The sequence below is a fragment of the Nuphar pumila genome, chromosome 9, assembly GCF_984573655.1.
Source record: "Nuphar pumila chromosome 9, dmNupPumi1.hap1.1, whole genome shotgun sequence".
Taxonomy (NCBI): Eukaryota; Viridiplantae; Streptophyta; class Magnoliopsida; order Nymphaeales; family Nymphaeaceae; genus Nuphar; species Nuphar pumila.
This window is the reverse complement of record NC_143257.1, coordinates 27863528-27882039: the sequence shown is the minus strand read 5'-3', so window position 1 is coordinate 27882039 and position 18512 is coordinate 27863528. Positions and strand designations below refer to the sequence as shown.

Genomic DNA, 18512 nt, shown 5'->3' with positions numbered 1-18512 from the left:
AGTCGGTCTTATTACTTGATTGGTGATTTTCCAAAACGCTTTCAACGATAAAATAATGTTTTAAAATAACACTTACAAAAATCCGATCAAGGTGGTTGATTGATGCTTCTTGCCACCCTGGTACTGCTGCATGTTGGCTCCACTTTTACTAGCAGTTTTGGTTTGATCCTTCTTGGATCTCTCCCATTCTTCGCTTAAAGTGGTAGCCGCTTCAATGGCCTATGGGAAGGTGGAAGGTAGACTGGTCATTACCCAGTATCGCAGTCCATCCTTGAGTCCACGTACGTACTTAGTCGCTCTGGCTTTGCCATTGGCAAACAAGTTGGGGCAATATCTCTCCAAGTTTGAGAACTTGGTGGTATAATCGACCAGACTCATGCTTCCCTGGGTCAGCTCCAGAAACTCCTGTTGCTTCCCATCACGAGCATGCTGGGAAAAGTAAGTCTCTAGGAATGCCTCCCGAAAGACTCCCCACAGAATAGGATCCATCCTGGCAAAATTTACTGCCCGGACTGTATCCCACCATTTCCTTGCATCGCCCTTCAAGCGATAGGTGCTGAAATTTGTCTGCCTATCCTTTGGTACTGGCAGAACACAGAAAGCTCGCTCCGTTTCTTCAATCCAACTCTTGGCCATCTCCAGATCAGCTTTTCCAGAAAAAGTTGGCAGATCCAACTTGAGAAACTTCTCATAGGTGATCGCGTCAGCATTATGACTCGTGCTGGTGGCTGCTGCTAGATCAGTCTAGTTGCGCATTTGGGAGTTCATTGTTTGGGCCAAACTATTGAGGGCTTCCATCACAAAACCCCTCTGCTCCTGCCAGTCGTTGGCTATGCTTGTACTGGCGTTCGCTCGATGATACATCTAATAAAATTTACAGCAAGGCACATATTTTTATCAATCTCCTAATTGTAGTATTCTTATAATTATTACAAGTATATAAATATATATATATACTTTAAGGAAATATGCAAATAACATAAACAATTAAAAATGAATTATACTCACAGAGCGCTTGTCGGGTTGCTGTATGACCATGATTTATGATTTATTGTTCCCAAGCTCTGATACCATAACTTTAACACGTCAAAATTTAACTCAAATTTTTAGGATTTTTTTTATAACAACATAAATATTCAAATTAACTGAGTTAAACTTTTCAGGCACATCACAGGAATCATCTAAGCAACTACCTTTATTTCATTTCTAATAAAAGTTTAAAACATAAGATTAGAGTTCGAAATTACTGGAAGACATAATTAACAATAATCAAATTAAATTTAAACATCCTGGGAACACAATAAAAATCATATATCCTGATCTGCACACTATCCCACAATCACTCTTGATCTTTTGCAGTTCTCCTGAAAAAAATAGTAAAATAATTTATGTCAGACTACAACCAGTCTGCATAGGAGAATACTGTGATTTTGCAGATGTACTGTGTAACAAGTATGCAATGTGATTGAATAACTATGGACAGTAAGGCATGATACTAAGCATGGAGGAATAAGTAACAAGAAACTAATTTATTGCCTATCACAATTCTAACTTACGAAAAAGCATATCAAGAATCATCACCTAATCAAATAAATAATCACAAGTTTAAATCACTAATCACATGCTCAAATACTAATAATATGCTCAAGTAACTAATAACATGGTTAAAAGAATTTCACAATATTTTGTCTAAGTGATACACACAAAATGTTTAAATTAAGTTTTTCTTGAATTATCCTGTGGGTACTCGTAGGCCAAGGCAACCGTCACAAAAGAGAACATTCGGGGGTTTATTATGCTTGATGTTTTATTAACCCGAACGTTTAACTGAAACTGAAATCCTAAAGAAGCGGTTGAATAATCGAGAGAACCTCTTAAAGGCCCAAACAACAAGATGCATCTCTAACTTCTACAAAAGAATATGGAGCTACCACCTAGGACAAAATTGATAGTTCAGGTCCCCTAACTCTGAGGACTGGGGACCAACGAGCCATTGCCACTCAAAGCAAAAAGCACATGTCCTCGGAGTTGTGTACCACCTACCCTCTCCAAGGTAAGCCTGAATCTGAGTGTGTTGCTATCTTATTTATCTATATTACCCGATTTATCAGGGTTTCCCCTTGATATAAGTCCAGTATCTTAAAGACACTGGAGTTCCCCAAAAATTTGAATCATGCCAGAGTAGTAGTAGATCCCCAACCCTTCATACCTTAAATAAGTAGGTTATCCATATTATTCATTTGCTTGAGCAGTCCCACCCAGAGTACTCTGGTACCTTTAAATTGTTAAGCACGAATGCCCTCGTACCTTTAAACCAATCAGGCAAAAAATATATTTATATATTTCAATTTACATCTGAATTCACCTTATAATTTCGATGGCCAATGTGTGACCCTCAACACCCTGACTTGACACTCACGTGTCCACAGCAAACCGACCCGCAGGCTCGGTTAAGAGATCATTTTTTTTTTCAATGGCAATCTGCCTCCATTAGATTTTAAACTTGTAATGTCCCAACACATGGTGACGTGCGCTGACAGCTCTTGCCAAACAAGCCGAGACCCATTTGTTTCCTTTAGAGAGTACACAATATAATCTCAGAGATTTGGTAATACAACTATATACCTTTTTCCAAACACATTTACATTTGAACGTCCCCGAAGATATACAACTTAATACACATTTGAACATTTCAGAAAATCTGCAGCTTGTTAGGCATTGAACATGAGAGAATATGCAGCTTAATAGGCATTTGAACATTTCAGAAAATATGCAGCTTATTAGGCATTTGAATATCAGACAATATGCAACTTAATAGGCATTTGAACATAAGAGAATATGCAGCTTAATAAGCATTTGATCATTTCATAAAGTATGCATCTTAATAGACATTTGAATATTAGAAATTATGCAGTTTAATATGCACTTGAACCTTAGCAAATATGCAGCTTAATATGCATTTATCATCAGAGAATGTGCAGCTTGATATGCATTTGAACATCATTATTTTCAAGACATATCGGTAGTTGAATATTTCAGAAAATCATCAGGGCATAACTCAGATTATGTAGTTTCAGAGATTTCCAAAGACAAATAGCAAGAATTCATATGAACAAAATCCTTTTTGAATGATATATCATATACGGGAGATTAGTTATGTCTCCAACTAATCTACCATCTGTTACCAAACACTTAGATACAGACTCTTCACTTGCAAAATCATACTTACGAATAGTAAGATTCACATGTTTTAAACTGAAATAAAGTTCCAGCAGAAAAAGAAATCCAATATTGTAAAATATGAGTAAGGAACCCGAGCCTTAATGCATTTTGTAGGTGCTGATGACAAATGACTCACACAACAACTTAAGTCCATATCTTCACCCAATGCTAACGTGCAATCATAAAACTAACTAAATAATACTTCAGAGGTACCAACCCGCAAGACGCCATTCTGGTGGCTGGACAAACAATTTTTTTTTTGTAGTTCATAACTTATGGTTATTGGTATGCAACGAAGGTGAATTTCAATATATCCTTGAAACATCAGATACAACACATCGGAAGGCCCCAAAATTAGGTTAATTAGGGGATTCCAGGCTGATTTTCTAATTTTCAATACAGGCCGAAATAATAATCTATGTATATGCGTGCAGAACCACATTTATACACATTAAGCCCACGTAAATGGCCTAAGCAGCCCTGACTAGCATTCTTGAAACAAGTACACCGCAGAACCATCGTAAAAACCTACCTCTTTTGAAGCTTTTTCCTTGATTGCACTCCTTGCTACCGAGGATTTGGTGTAGTCATATGCCTCCTCCAAATTGAGCGTGAAAGGAAGAGATAACGAGAGGGAGAGAGTGTATTAACAAGAGGAAGGGGATGGGGGTCTTAAGGTGAGCGTGAGGGTCGGTTAGAGAGTGAGAATGGGGGAGGTTGAGGGGTCGTGGATGTGAAGTTGGAGGTCAGTTTCCCCCTCCTCTCCATGTTCTGCGTGACAAGGGTTTAACGCCCCTCCCCCTTAAAAGTGTTGATTAGGGTTCCCTATTGAACCCTCCCCCTTTTTCAGGATTTTTTTTAAACATATTTCACCTCTTAACCTTAACAGTATCATTTTTTAATTTAAACAATTTTTTTATCTTTCATTTAACGCATATGTACGTGTGAATTTGGATCGATTGTGACTCGCAACCCATTTATCTTTTTGGGTTCCAAAATTTTGGGCTTATCCAGATCTTCTTTTAAAAGTTTTAAAGTATTAATATTTGAATCTTTGAATATAAACCCAAACTAGATTTCTTTGGACCCAAGTACATTATCATGGATCTCAACTATCTGATTATGGCCCAAGATCCGTCGTGCTCATAAAACCCTTTAGGAAATATGAATCTATGGATTTGAAATTTTCTTCACATACCTGGATCCTGACCACTATTTTGGATCCAAACATCGCATAGTGTAAACTCCCCAAATTTTCCACCTTCACTTACAAACTCTTTTATCTCGCAACTAGGTCCCGCTCTCTAAATCCTTCAGGAAATCAGTTGGTCGATACTTGAGCCAGAGCTAGTCAGAGCCCGAATTTTGGCCCAAATTCAAATATTTCAAGATTTAATCTCTATTTTGGCTCATTTTCAATATCAATTTTCATCCTCGAACAAAAATGTTCAATTCTTTGTCTTTGCCAGGGGTCTGGGAGTTTAAATCCTTCATTGAGGGTTTGCATTTTGCATCTCATTTCATATCATTTCATTTTAATCTCTGAAAAAATCTTCTAAAATCTCTTTGTTTGGCCTTCAAAAACAAAAAATTAAGAGTTTCAAAATTTCAAGACTCTGTCCTAGAGTCCTAATCAGGTTAGGACTCTATTCTGAATCTTATTTCTACTTTTAAATTCACTTGTTTTGAAAACCCTTTTGATTTGTATTTCAAAAAATAGTCCATTTGCAGAGTCTCAGTTGATTTAGGACTCTATTTCAGAGTTTCGGTTGAATCAGGACTCTAACCCTGACTGCATTTTCTATTTTATTATCATCAGTTTTGAGAAAATCTTTCAAAAATCTTTTCATTTTGTCTTTCAAACACCTAAATTTCAGAGTTTCAGTTGGTTTAGGACTCTAGTCTAGAATTTCAATTAGTTTAGGACTCTGTTTTCAAAACTTCTGTTTTTCACTTGATGATTTTAACTTTGTTTTAAAACCTCTTTCAGTCTTTATTTTAACTTTTTCAAAACCCTAGTGTGGGACCCACACAGTTGGTGCCACATCTGGAGGAGTTTTAATCCATTTAGGACTCTAGTTGATTCAAAACTTTCGATTTCAAATTCATCTTTATCTTCTTTTGAAAACCTTTATTTTCAAGTTTTTTAAAATCGTTTTCTGAAAAACCAAATGGGCCCCACTCTGGGTGGCAACACATTTGAGAGTGTTCAGGTTAGTTAGTGTCCTAATTAGGTTAGGAGTTTGAAAAAGTCCAAATTAATTTTAAAACTTCATTTTACTTTAGTGTTTTCAAACCTCATTTTTAACTTTTAAATTTAAGCTTTTAAAAAACCAAATGTGGGCCCAGAGGGGTTAGCGCCACATTTGGATTGGTTTTAGGGTTTAATTAAGACTCAACTAGGTTAGCTAGAGTTGGATTAGGTTAGGATTCTTCAAAAAAGTCATCCACCTTAATTGATTTAGTTAGAAAGAGTTTTAAAAAATAAAAAAACTTCTTAATTAACCCTAATTAAGGAGGTTTTGAAAAACTATAAATAGGGGACTCTAGAGGGGGTCAACCAATGTTTTTTTTTTCACTCTATCTCTTTAAAATTTTGTGGTTCTCTCCTCTCCCTCAGCCTTCCTCCTTCCCCAATTGGTGCAGCCAAGGTAAGCCTTCCTTCTTCTTTCTTTTCCCCTTTTTATTTTTTATATATTTTTGCCATTGCCCCCCCTTTTAGCATGCTTTTCCTTTTCTTTTATTTTAAAAAAATCATGTGAAGACCTCAAAATGATGATCAGATGATGTTTGATGGTCTCTTACACATTTTTGGTCCATTTATAATATTTATTTTTCATTTATTATGTTAAATGCCTGAAAAAGATCGTATCTCCCTCATGTTATGCATTGTCTAAACCCTAGATCGACTTGTGTAGATCGTATCTCCCTCACCGAAGATCTGATCGATGATTCATAAAAAGAAGAATCTTTATCTATGTATCTACTATCATCTGATAAAATTTTATAATTTTGAACACAGTTTGATATATTTCCCTGTACTCAAAACCGGATGTGTTTATTTCAATGTGTAATATATTCACTGAAATTATGCGTATATTGTCGAAGCGATATCTCCCTAACCAAAGATGATTTTTCTAATATGTAAAAAAGGAAATCTTTGTTTATCTGTCTAGTATCTCTCTATAAATTTTTATAAATTTCTATGGTTGTTTGATACCCAATTTGGGTTTGACATTGTAATAGGTAGTGCTCGCGGGCAAAATCGTGTATTTTAGAGTTTTATTCAATTTTTATATTAAAATAATACCAAAAATATATTTTTTGAATATAGTTTAATTTTAGAGTTATTATAAGTGTCCATGTCTATTTTTGTTAATTTTTTAATTCATTTGATATATTATTTGATTAAATCATGAAAATAGGGTGCCCGCAGAGTCTCGGTCTGATTAAAACACTGGCAAAAATCACTATTTTTATGAAATTTTGATTTTTTTATAAAAAAGTTTTATATTTTTAGGATTTGATCATGTTTATAATCATGATAGGGTGCTTCACACCCGATTTGGTATTTATTTGAATCTATTGGGCCCTAAATCCAAAGTTTTACAAAAATCTTTTCTAAAAACCCTGATTTCAAGGCAATAGTCTTCTTTTCAGGGGCATTTTTATCATTTTCCCAAAATTCTGGATTTCAAAGTTGTTTATTTTCATTATTTCTTCAATTTTATACCATATTTTATTATGTTTATCTCAGAAAAATATGGAAAAAGGCTTATATCTAGATAAATTCCTCAATTTCAGATATTGTTGGATAAATCCAGAGAACCCGACATATCTTCATTAACAAGTTTGCTAATTTTGTAGGGATATTCAAGATTGTATTTCCTATTATTTTCCTTTATTTCAATTTCATTAGTGATGTAAATTAATTATAAATTTGAAATAATAATTTACTTTTTCTGCTTAGAATAGGGTTGCATTGCATATAGTTTACTTTTTTATATAAATGCCAATGTGTGATGGATGATGATTCATGCATATTCAAACTCACAATGGTCTACAAGAATGACATGTGCACAAGCTTCTAAGGAGTTGATAAACTCGGTGGGTTTCGTATTTGTGGCCATAGTCAAAATACGAACAAAACCCAAATTTATCATCTTTTTCTAAGCCACAAATGGCCTACACTCTTAGGCATTTTCAGAAATCATAGCATATTTTCAAAACTTTTCTAAGTATTTTCTCCTTTTAGAATCAAACAAGATATATTCAGTATGTATTCGTGTCCATAATCAGGGATATGTAAAGAATTTATTTCATCTAAATTCTATAAGGCACAAAAAATCCTTTTGTTAATGGTTTTATCAAAATTCTTCAAAAAATATTTTCTCAAATTGCATCCATGCATCATCTAGGTTAGATTGCATCATGAATAGTTTTTCACAGGGCTACACGCCCATCCTTTTGATCAATTCAAGAGTTTAAAACTTAGAAAAATCAATTTTCTAAAAAATCATTCAAGTTTCCTTTAGAAATCAATTTTCTCAAAACATCAAAATTTCTCAAAAATCGATTCCCCTTTTCTTCAGAAATGTTTTTCAATGTGATTCACGATTTTCAAAGTCTTCCTTTTTCCAAGTATTTTCCAATTATTTTAATCAAACATCATGTTTTCAAATCTGCATTTTTAAAAATTCATAGCACATGCCTGATTCTTTATGCATTTAGGAAATAAGAACATTGATTTAGACAAGTTGAGCATAGCAAAAGCACATGATTGATCCTTGGTTAAATTACCCCTGGTTATGGCACCAGGAATGGTTGAACCTCGTACCGACAGGCGCATCCCATTCTTTGAAATTATTCTGTATTTTAAAACAGAGGCGAGTTATTTTTAAAATCTTTTTCAAAGGTCAGTTTGACTTGCAAAAGTAAAAAATTTACAATGATAACAGGTTTGGCGACTGTGATGGGGCCCGTCTTCGCCTGATCAACCTAGTGCTTTTCTCTATTCAATTTATCAAAATCGTGTTCTACAATGTCAACTTTATATCTTGTGAACTTAGAAGCCTAGAATCAAACTCAGTTAACATGGATTTCATGTATACTTAGGCATAGTTTGGTAGGACCGATTGAGGAGGCATTATTCATGCTCACTTAGACTTAGGTCAAATACAATCCTCCTCAATTTAGGGTTTGATTGAAAACAATGTTTGCTTCTTATAAATTTTCAAAAATCTACTTCTTTAGGTCATTATAGCCTTCTGTTTTCTTGCATGTTGATCATATTTCAAAAACAATCCCACCTATTTTTACCTGGCCACCACATTATCGGGCTTTCTTCTAGAACCAAAGTTTAGGACAAATCCTCACAACTGGGCTACCTATTTGGGTTGATCCCTCCTGCCACGTACCGAAGGCCATAGTCCAAAGTATATCGGCAGGCACTCAAGGATGTTGGAAAACATGAGCCTAGAACCAGAGAAATTCTTTTATGCCACGTACATCGGGCTTTGGCTTGAATATATCGGCATATCATGATTAGACACAGATGATCTGAGCTTTAGAGTCAGGATTAGGGTCCTACAGCTATTTCAAAATTTTGTGCATCTAAAGTCAGCCTTTTAGGGAATGTTGTATGTGCAGGATGTGATTGAATGCATTTTAGTTATTTTCCCTTCATTTATTTTATTCTTCCATGATTTTTTGAATATATTGGATGATTTTTCAAAATACCTTATTTTCCATTTATCTTTTGGCATTCTCTTTTATTTTTACATGGATTTTATCAAACTCTGGATGATTTTTCAGAAATCCTCTGTTTTGTTTCAAAACTCCAGCAATTTTTCATCATTCTTTTCCTCTAGATCTTGAATTTTTAGCCTTATTTTGATCCTGCCTGCATTTTTTTTTAAAAATCGTGTATATTCCTCAAGTCTTATCATGTCTTTCAGTTTATCTTGATGGCATCCAGTTAGCTTGATTCGATCTTTCCTGAGAACCATATCTCTTATGAGGTGCGGCAAGGTCTTTCTGATCATCGAACTCTGAACACCTGATATTTTATTCCCTGGTGGTACTATTCTTGGCTCACCAACTTCTTTCATATGTTCCCGGACCATCTAAGCGACTGCGGGTTGGAACTGACATCATCAGTGGGAGAGAAGATCATCAACGGTAATTTAATTCAAGCACTGGTAGAGCAGTGAAATCCGCGTATCTGTTGTAAGGCCCATGATATTTCTGAGATAATATTATATGTGATGGTAATTTCTTGCAAGAATTTTTTGCAATTATGCATATATAATTATACGAGGTCCTAAATCGCGTAATTTTGATGTACGAAGCGATTAAGGAAAAACCATGATAAATTAAATTTTGATAGTTCTAAATTAGATTTATAATACATCTAATTAGTCACTCCCCGAATTTAGAACCTAAACAAGGAAAAAACCTTGTTATTGCATGTGAATTGGCAAAAAAGGGGTATATTGACAAGATACGAGTCGTAACGGGAATGAATTTCATCGGAATTGGAAATTTAAGTAAATGATTCAAAAACTTAGGTTGTATTCCATGAAATATAAGTTTAAAATAAAGCATTTAAATCATTTAAAACCTAGTTTTTAAATAAAAAGCAATTAGGGTTTTAAAATAAGTAAATTGCCATTTTTACAAAATCTAAATGAGGTTTTCAAAAATATTTCAAAAGGAAGCTTGTTTTGGAATATTTAGAAAGTGGTTAGCATGGGTCCCACATCAGCCCATGCTACCTTGAGATAAATTAAAAACAAAATTCAAAAAAATGCATTTGATAAAGGATTTTTGAAAAGTATAAAAAAACAAACAAACTTAAGGGTGGTTTTTGGCATTATAAGAAGTGGTTGCATAGGCCAACGACTTCTAAGGGAGCTTGGGCGCCCCTTAGCGGGTAGCCCAAGCTGCATTTAATGAAGATTAAAAAAAAATAATAATAATATAAAGTTAAAAAAAAACGTATTTGGAAAAGGAAGGCTACTTTGAAAAGTCAAGAGACAACCCCCCCCCCCCCCCCCCAAAAAAAAAAAAAATCAAGATTAGGGGAGGGTTGGTGGGAGTAGTTGGCCCTCAAGGCCTAGCCTAGAGGGCTAGCCTTTGACCCAAGGAGAGAGGGGGGGGGGGGGGCAGGGGGTGTGGAGATGGAGAACCCTCCATCTCTACCTCCCTGCTCCCAGCCCTCCATCTTCTCCTCCTTTTGTCCCCCTCTATAAGACTAGAAGGAGAGGAGAGAGAAAGAATTGGTTCTTTCTCCTCCCCTCTCTCCTTCTTCTCTCTTCTCCCCCATCTTCTCTTCTCTTTTTTCATTTTGTTGTGTGGGTGTGTGTGTGGCATCAACACCCTTCCCTAGCTGAAGGACACCATCATCCCCCAAGGTGAGTTTCCTCCCTTGCACTTCGTTTTAAGGAAAGGCCATTTGGTCTTTACATGAGCACACAAAACCGAATTTTTGCATACATAGTATGCAAATGGTCTGTGATGATTTGGAAACCATGTGCATGCTTTACGTTCAATAAAAAAAATATATATGTTCCTTGAAATCTCCATTTGCCTCTTTTTGTTATTTCCTTTTGGTGGTATTTTTCAAAAATTCCTTAGCACTTGTGTTTGTGTCGATTGATTTGCTGCACAATCAGGCTGGGCTCTCTTGTAGCCAACTCAACCACTTTATTTTGGGCCCCATGGCCTTCTTTGGTGGTGGTTGCAACTGTTGCAGCAGGATCCCGGACTGACCAAGGGTGGCCAATCTGGCCACCCATGTTTTTCCCCTTGTGCGGCTTGACAAGCCACCGCAGCAGACCCAGTTGGGCTGCTGCAGTCTCCTCATTGTAGCAAGGTGGCCTGGGCCACTTCGGGACCCAGACCCACCTGGGTGACCCACTCACTGAGTGGGGTCACAACCAGGGACCACCTCCCCTTAGTTGTTGTGAAGCAACAGTGAACCGGGTGCACACAACACCCGGGTTTGGTCTTGGGCACACCCACCCCATGGGGGCTTGGGCTATGGCTGCAGCCCTGGTCCAAACCACTACCAGGTTCGAACCAGAGGGCTTGCCTAGCCCCTTGGCCTTGGACCCAGTAGGGTCTAGACCGACAGGGTCCAGACCATGCTGATGGGGTCTGGCGCACCTTGTGGGGTATTAGCTGCACCCCTTGGGCGAACCCATTTGAGGGTGCAGGCCACAGCCTATAGCCCTGGTCTGGACCCTTTCCTGGGTCAGACTAGGGGTATAGACAACACACACCACTGTGTGCTCCCTTTCAATTTTACCCAGCAGGGTCTGGACCCATAGGGTCCAGACTATGTTGATAAGGCTTGACCCACCATAGTGGTATTTTTGGCTAGCCGCACCTCCTTTGTGAGCAATCTAGGCCTGCTACCCTTGTCCGAACCCATTGGGTTCAGACCAGGGGCTCCTCCCGTGACCTAGCTGGGTCTGGTCACTCCTGGACCAGACCCTGCTGGTGTGGTTGGTCCCTGCCCACTTGGGCGTATGCTCCAGCCGAGCCCCCACCTTGGGGCTCGCCTATGCATAGCCGGGTGCTAGTGCACCCGGGTGAGCTTGGATTCAGCCAAATGGCCAGTGCTGCAGCATGGCAGCACCTGGTCTGCACTTAGGGTGCAGACTAAAGTGGATTCAAGCCCTATGGCACAGTCATGCAGCAGGCCCTGTTTAGGCCACAACCTTCTTCTTGGCGCCATGATGGGCACCAGATACGAAGGTGCCCAGCAAGCTTGTTGCCCTAGTCCAAGTTTGGGCTGGACTACCCTCAGTCCGCAGCCCGTGGTCTGAGTCATTTTTGGGCTCAGACCTATGTTGTCCTTGGCCTCGCTGAGCATCCCTTGGGAGCTCAAACGGTGGCTGCAACACCTCCCCCTTGTTGCCACCAACCGACAAGGCAATGCAACTAGCTATAAAGCGAGGAAATCATGAGAAGTTGCGAATTTGGGCATCAGATGCCCCATGCTTCGCTGTCCCATCGTGACAACAATGGGTTAGGCTCATGACAAGCGTTATGCTATACACTTATGTGTACTTTCCCACCTTCGTCAGACACTCCGGTGGATGACATCGTTCGTGCCCCGATAGTGTTGACAAAGTGCGGCGACACGTTTTGGAAATGCGAATGTAATTCCCATACGAATGGGAATAAGTTAAGATTCATTATCGAGACTCATGAGTGTTGATTTTGCAAAGTTTCTTCGCAAGTGGTTTTGCTATGCGAAACTTGCCACAGTACGATGTTTGGAATACGCGTACTTGGGAAATTCATATTCAAAGGCCTTGGACACTCAATTGTGATTGAATATGCATTTTGAGCCTCGTATCACTCAAAATTAGTGAATTGTGCCACATTATAAATATATGTTTGTATCGTTGCTCTTGCTCGATACTTGTGTGAATGTCTGAGACTTTGTAGCTTTACTTGTTTCGCGCGTGCACGTTGGCACATCTTGACACGTATGTCACTGGTTTTGGTTTGTCGAGTGTTACCTGTTGTTGGCTTATGTTCGTATATTGATGATTGTGTTATGCACCAAAGGTGTGCTACACACTTGATGTGACATACACTTGAAAACTGGAACACCATAAGGGTATAACACAAAATACCTATTGAGGTTTGCGATTCGGCTGGAGTCTTTGGGTAATGGCCCCATGCTCGTGAGAGAAAGCTCGCGTATTGTGATATCCTAGAAATGAGAATAAAAATGGTGTTGTGATTGCCTTTACCGGCAACGTGCTCTTTCTTGGATCGTGTGAGGCCGAGCACGTGAATGAAATGGCTAAGACCTCATTGCGTACCCGCGGGGACCACGAGGCATTTGTATCTAAACATCTATGTGAAGTTCAAGTTCGTACAAAGAGGCACGTGTTAATACGCTTAAACTGTCATAATGACAAGTATCGTAAAATGGGCATTGTAAACACCCCAAATTTTCCTCATTCATTTTCAAACACACCCCTCGTGTGAATGCCAACCCTGTTAGGTCAGTGTAGGAGTCCAACCCCAAGTTTGTGTCAGAAAACTATCATTTTACCTACTTTCATTAATAAAATTATCATTTTACCCCTAGGTCATCCCAGACCCCCAGTGAGTCAGAGTCAACCAAGTTCATTAGTCAGTTCAGAACAGTTAGAATGTCAGTCATTTCCATCTCACCTGAGCTCACAATGAGAAGGCCATTTTCATTTCTGACCATTCCGGCCAAAATGGGATTATTTCTTCATAAATGAGCTCATTTCTCACTCAAATCCAAGCCAATTATCTTTAAGTCAGTCATTCCCAGTCAGTCATATTCCTCTGAGTCTAGCTTGAGCTCACCAGGAGTTCAAGTGCTCCAGTTTCAGTTCAAAATCACTTCTAATTGTCCAGTAGTCCATTTTAACCCATTTCAGCTCATTTAGCTAAAATTGAGCTAAGTCCAGTCAATTGAGCTAGTGTTCGAGCTTCAATTTTAGTTTATCTCAGTGTTACTAATATTTGTCCCAGCTCAAACTCAGCTCTGGTCTGTAATTCACTTCACTCCGGTGACCATTTCTCTAAAAATGGCAGCTTTTCTTGACAATTCAGTCTGGGAGTTCAGTTGAGTCAGTGTCTTGTTAGTTCATTTGAGTTCTGAAACCCTAGAACCCAGCTCAATCTAGCTCAAACCCCAATTTTCAGTGTCAACCTGGCCTGGTAGAGCCCGAAAACCATTTTCTTGAACCATTTTGCGATTTTTATCAATTTTGTCACTTTCTGAACTAGTACAAGTGTCAATCGGGGTCTAATGTCCAAAATGCTTCATTCAAAGTCTGCATTTCGCATAGCATTTCATGTCATTTCTCATCATTTCATAACATTTCATCACATTTCATTGCATTTTCGAAGTCCAGAACTCCAATTTTATAAATTCCAATCCAGATTGAGTTTTAAAAGTTTTCAGAAATCAATTTCAAACCCTGGGTTTCCAAAATTGACATTTTTACCCTCAGGATTCTGAATTTAAAAATATTTTCTCGAGAAAAATAAGCTGAATTTCTTTCAAACTCAAATTTTTAAATTCTAAACTTGATTTGCTTCGCAACGGGGTATGAAACTTCAAATTCTGAGCTCATTTCAAAAACTGTCAAAAATAGCTCATTTTGTCAGAAATCTTTTCGGAAAAGACTCTTCTACCCCTCTGATTCTCAAAATGAATTTCAAATTGGGAAAGTGAGCCCACTCTGAGATGGCTCCTTCATTTACTTTTTCATTTCAAAATAAAACATGTATATATCTTTTTCTTTTCTATATTTTCTTTTATTTTATGTTTTTTTTATTTCTTATTTTTATGAGAGGAGGTGGGACCCACCAAGGTGGTCGACCAGCCCCCTTTCTCCTTCTTTCCTTTTCTCTCTTCCTTTTCTTTCCTTCTCCTTCTTTCTTTTCTTTCCTTTCTTCTTTCTTCTTTTCCTTTTTCTCTTCTTCCTTTCTTTCTTTCTTCTCTTTCTTTCTTCCTTCTCTTTCCTCCCTCTCCTTCTCATTCACGTGAGCCCTTTTCTTCTCTTCTTTCCTTCTTCTCTCTCTCTTCCTTCTTTCTTTCTTCTTTCCTTTTTCCTTTCTTCCCTTTCTTTCCTTCTTTCCCTACTTATTCCAGCCCATTCACGTACACCTATTCACTCCCTTTTCATTAGCCCCTCTCAACCCTAAGTCTGGCCAATTAAAACCTAAGTTTTTTTTTGTTTTGAAAAAAAAAAAGAGCATCATACGGCTACCCATCTTCTCTCTCTTCTCAGCCCTACTTCTCTTTCCCACTCTAACTCTATCTCCCTACCTCTCTTTCCCTCTCTCTTGTTCAGCACCCTACCTCTTCACCTCCTTACACAACCTCCTCCACACCCCATCAAGGTCCAGCCACCGGCGCAGCCTCTACTGTTGCTGCCATCATCTCCTCCAAGTCCAGCCTCCAACTACAAATCGGTCCAGCCATCCTTCAGCTTTCATTGCTGCCATCTTCAGCATCCTCCTCCACCACGGCAGCTCCAGCTTGAGTAGTAATCACAACAGCGAAGACCAAGACCAAGTTATATCAAAACCCCAAGGTAAGGTTCTTTTCTTTTATCCTATGTGTGTATGCTACACACAAGAGGAGATTCATCCACGCAATGGATTGAAATCTCTCTTTTAAAGAGCAAAAAGTAAAAGTGGATCATACCTCCCTGAGGGTTTTCATGTTTTATTATCATTGACACATAGATTTCAGGTTTTAGGCATTGTTTTTAGTTTTGCTTTATCATTTTGCATGCATTTCATTTATCTAGTTAGCTTCATTAAAATCAGATTGTTAGTTTGTAACTTTTTAATCTATGCGCACTCTAGTTATTATTTCCTGCTTATTTTTTTTTGTTAAATAAATCTTAAAAATTTGGTTATGGATACCCCTATTCATCTGTGATGTCCTGCCAAAAACCTAGAATGATTTGGGTTTTCCAACTTTCTCTAATAAACTGAATTCCAAACTGGGATTTTACCCTTCTGAAAATTCCAGGTTTTGTTTTAGCAGACAAGAACATCTGAGATCTCCAAAATGGACGATTTAAATCCTCCTATAAAAAATACAGTGGATTCCTGTTAAAACCTATTGTTTTTTAGTATTTTTTAAGATTTTTCCAATGAGGTTTAATTTCTGTCAAAAATCAAGTTTGCGAGGTCCCTGTGAAAACCTTGATTTTTCCTTGCCAGGGTCTAGACCGACCCTAATCCGCTGTGATGCTTCAATATTTAAGTTTGATGTCAAAACTCTCAACAGTGAAGTTATTCCTCACTATTTCCTTTGTCATTCCCCAAAATATGAGAATTTTAGGAGCATCCTAGGTATTTTTCCCGAAATTAAACTTTCTGTCTGTCAAATTCCAGTGTCTGAGAATTATAGAGATCTAGATCTTTGATAATCCTCTGCTCTTTTCCAAACCATTCATCTAATCTCAAAATTGTAAAAAGAGGAATTTTTTCTATGTCTATCAGGGATATTCTCCCAAAATTTCAGTCATTTTCTTCACCTTTTGCTATTTTTCCCATAATGTTTTCTGAAACCTATCAGTCTGCCTTAAGTCCTAGAGTCGCCGGATTCAGATCTGACTTGCCGGAGCTGTCAAGCTCCGACCATAGGTCAAAACCAAAACCTGTAAAAGTAAAAAATCTTTTCCTAACTGTCCTCTGTCACCCCATAAAATTTGGGGAATTTTTATGCTAGTTTAATACCTGAAACTCATTTTAGATTTAGAATTTTAGGCAAAATCTTGATTTTTAGGATTTTTAGTTAATTTCCATATTAAAAAAATATCAAAAATATAGATTTTCGAGCTTCATTCTGTTTTTAGGGTTAGTCTAGGTGTTCATGCCAAATTTGGCTCAATTCCAAGTTCATTTACCTTATGTGTTAGTTTACTTTTAAATTCAGAAGCAAAAATCAAGTTAAATTCGATAATTTGTGATATTTTTGCCATTTTAGGGTTTTTATCATGTGAATAAGCATATCATATCACATTAGGATAAATTTCAATATCATTTTCATTTTAATTTCCCATTTTTGCAAAATTTATTTCAGAAAAACCTGGTTTCAAGGCCATAATCTTGTTATCAGGGGCATTTTGGTTATTTTGACCTCAATTTCGAAATTTCAATCTTTAATTCTCTAAGTTTTCATGCATATCCTAATATTGCATCATTTTATGTTTAATCCAATTTCATTCAATTTTCAAATTTCCAAATTTTATAAAAATTCTCTCAAAAAACCTTGATTTCAAGGTCATCAGGGGTATTTTAGTCATTTTTACACCAATTTCAAATTTCCAAGTTTATTTTTAAATTTGATAACTTATTTCTCATGTTTATATCAAAGGGGGCATGAATTTGGGTTTAAATTTGGATAATATCTGATAATTTTCAATATTTTCGGATAAAACCAGATAAACCTACATTTTTGTGCTAACATGTTTTCTTGTTTTGCAGGAATATCCAGGAAGAAGACTTTTATTTTCTTTTATTTTAATTCAATGTAATATCAGATGTAATAATTTGAAATAAGAGTTACTTTTTAGCTTAGAATAGGACTGCATTGCATATAGTTTAATTTCTGAAAATTTCAATATCTGATGTATCATTCATGCATATTTTTCCAAATCCACTATGGTTGACACGAATGGCACATGCACAAGCTCTTAGGGAGTTCACAAACTTGGTGGGATTCGTATTTATGGCCATAGTCAGAATACAAAGAAAACCAAGATTTGTGATCTTCGTATTAGCCACATTTAGCCTACACTCTTAGGCTAATTTCAAAAATGCACTGTATTTCTCAAAACTCAAAAGGATTTTCTCAATTCCTTAATGAAATATCTTTCAAATTCATATTCATATTCATTCATTCAATTTGCATCATTTTCAAACTCATTTCCCAATTCCATTTCAGAGAAAAATTGATTTTTCCCAAAAATTTCTAAGTCTTTCTCAGAACTCTGAGTTTTCAAATGGCATTCAAAGTATTTCCCAAGTTCAAATAATGATTTTCCAAGGTTCCCACATTCTCAATTTCATTTTAAAATCCCAAAATCGATTTTCTCAAAAACTTTGAATTACTTCTGAAATTGATTTTCCCAGAATTCTCAAATCCTATTCAGAAATTGATTTTCTTAGAAAAAGCAATTCCAATCTCAAAAATCGATTTTCTCAGAGTTTCCATTTTCCTGAGAATCCATTTTCTAATACAAATTCAATGATTTTCACAGGAATTCCATTTTCAAGCACTTTTTCCGTCACTTTCCAAGCACATCTCAATTTTCCAAGGCAAACATCATAGTTCTCAAACTTGCATCTTTTCAAAATTCCATAGCATATGCCTGATTCTCTGTGCATTTTAGGAAAATAGAGCATAATTTAGATAATTTAACTTAGTCAAATCACACATTTGATCCTTGGTTCGATTACCCCTAGTAAAGGCGCCAGGAACGGTTGAACCTCGTATCGACAGGCGGATCACATTCCACGAAATTTTCCTACAAATTTTCAAAACGGAGGCGAGTAATTTTCAAAACCAATTTTCAAAACTTTGGTCGAGTTTGACTTGCTTAATCGTTTCTTTCTCTCGCAAAGGGAGGGGGAAAATTTTTGCGATGATAACAGGTTTGGCGACCGTGATGAGACCTGTCTTCGCCTGATCAATTATGTGCTTTGACTTAGCTTAATTATCAAAATTGTGTTCTATGGAATGCCAGTTTTATTTTATG

At 37.1% G+C, this 18512-nt stretch overlaps 1 protein-coding gene across 1 annotated transcript in view; it reads right to left on the bottom strand.

Annotated features, from left to right (window-relative positions):
- Positions 1–219: 219 nt before the first annotated feature.
- The window catches only part of LOC149828525 (uncharacterized), a 74896-nt gene continuing 56603 nt past the window's right edge, over positions 220–18512 (bottom strand). Inside the window, exon 2 of the mRNA XM_090017070.1 lies at positions 220–744. Within this exon, the coding sequence (XP_089873196.1) occupies positions 220–744 (525 nt within the window). The remainder of the gene's footprint in view (positions 745–18512) is intronic.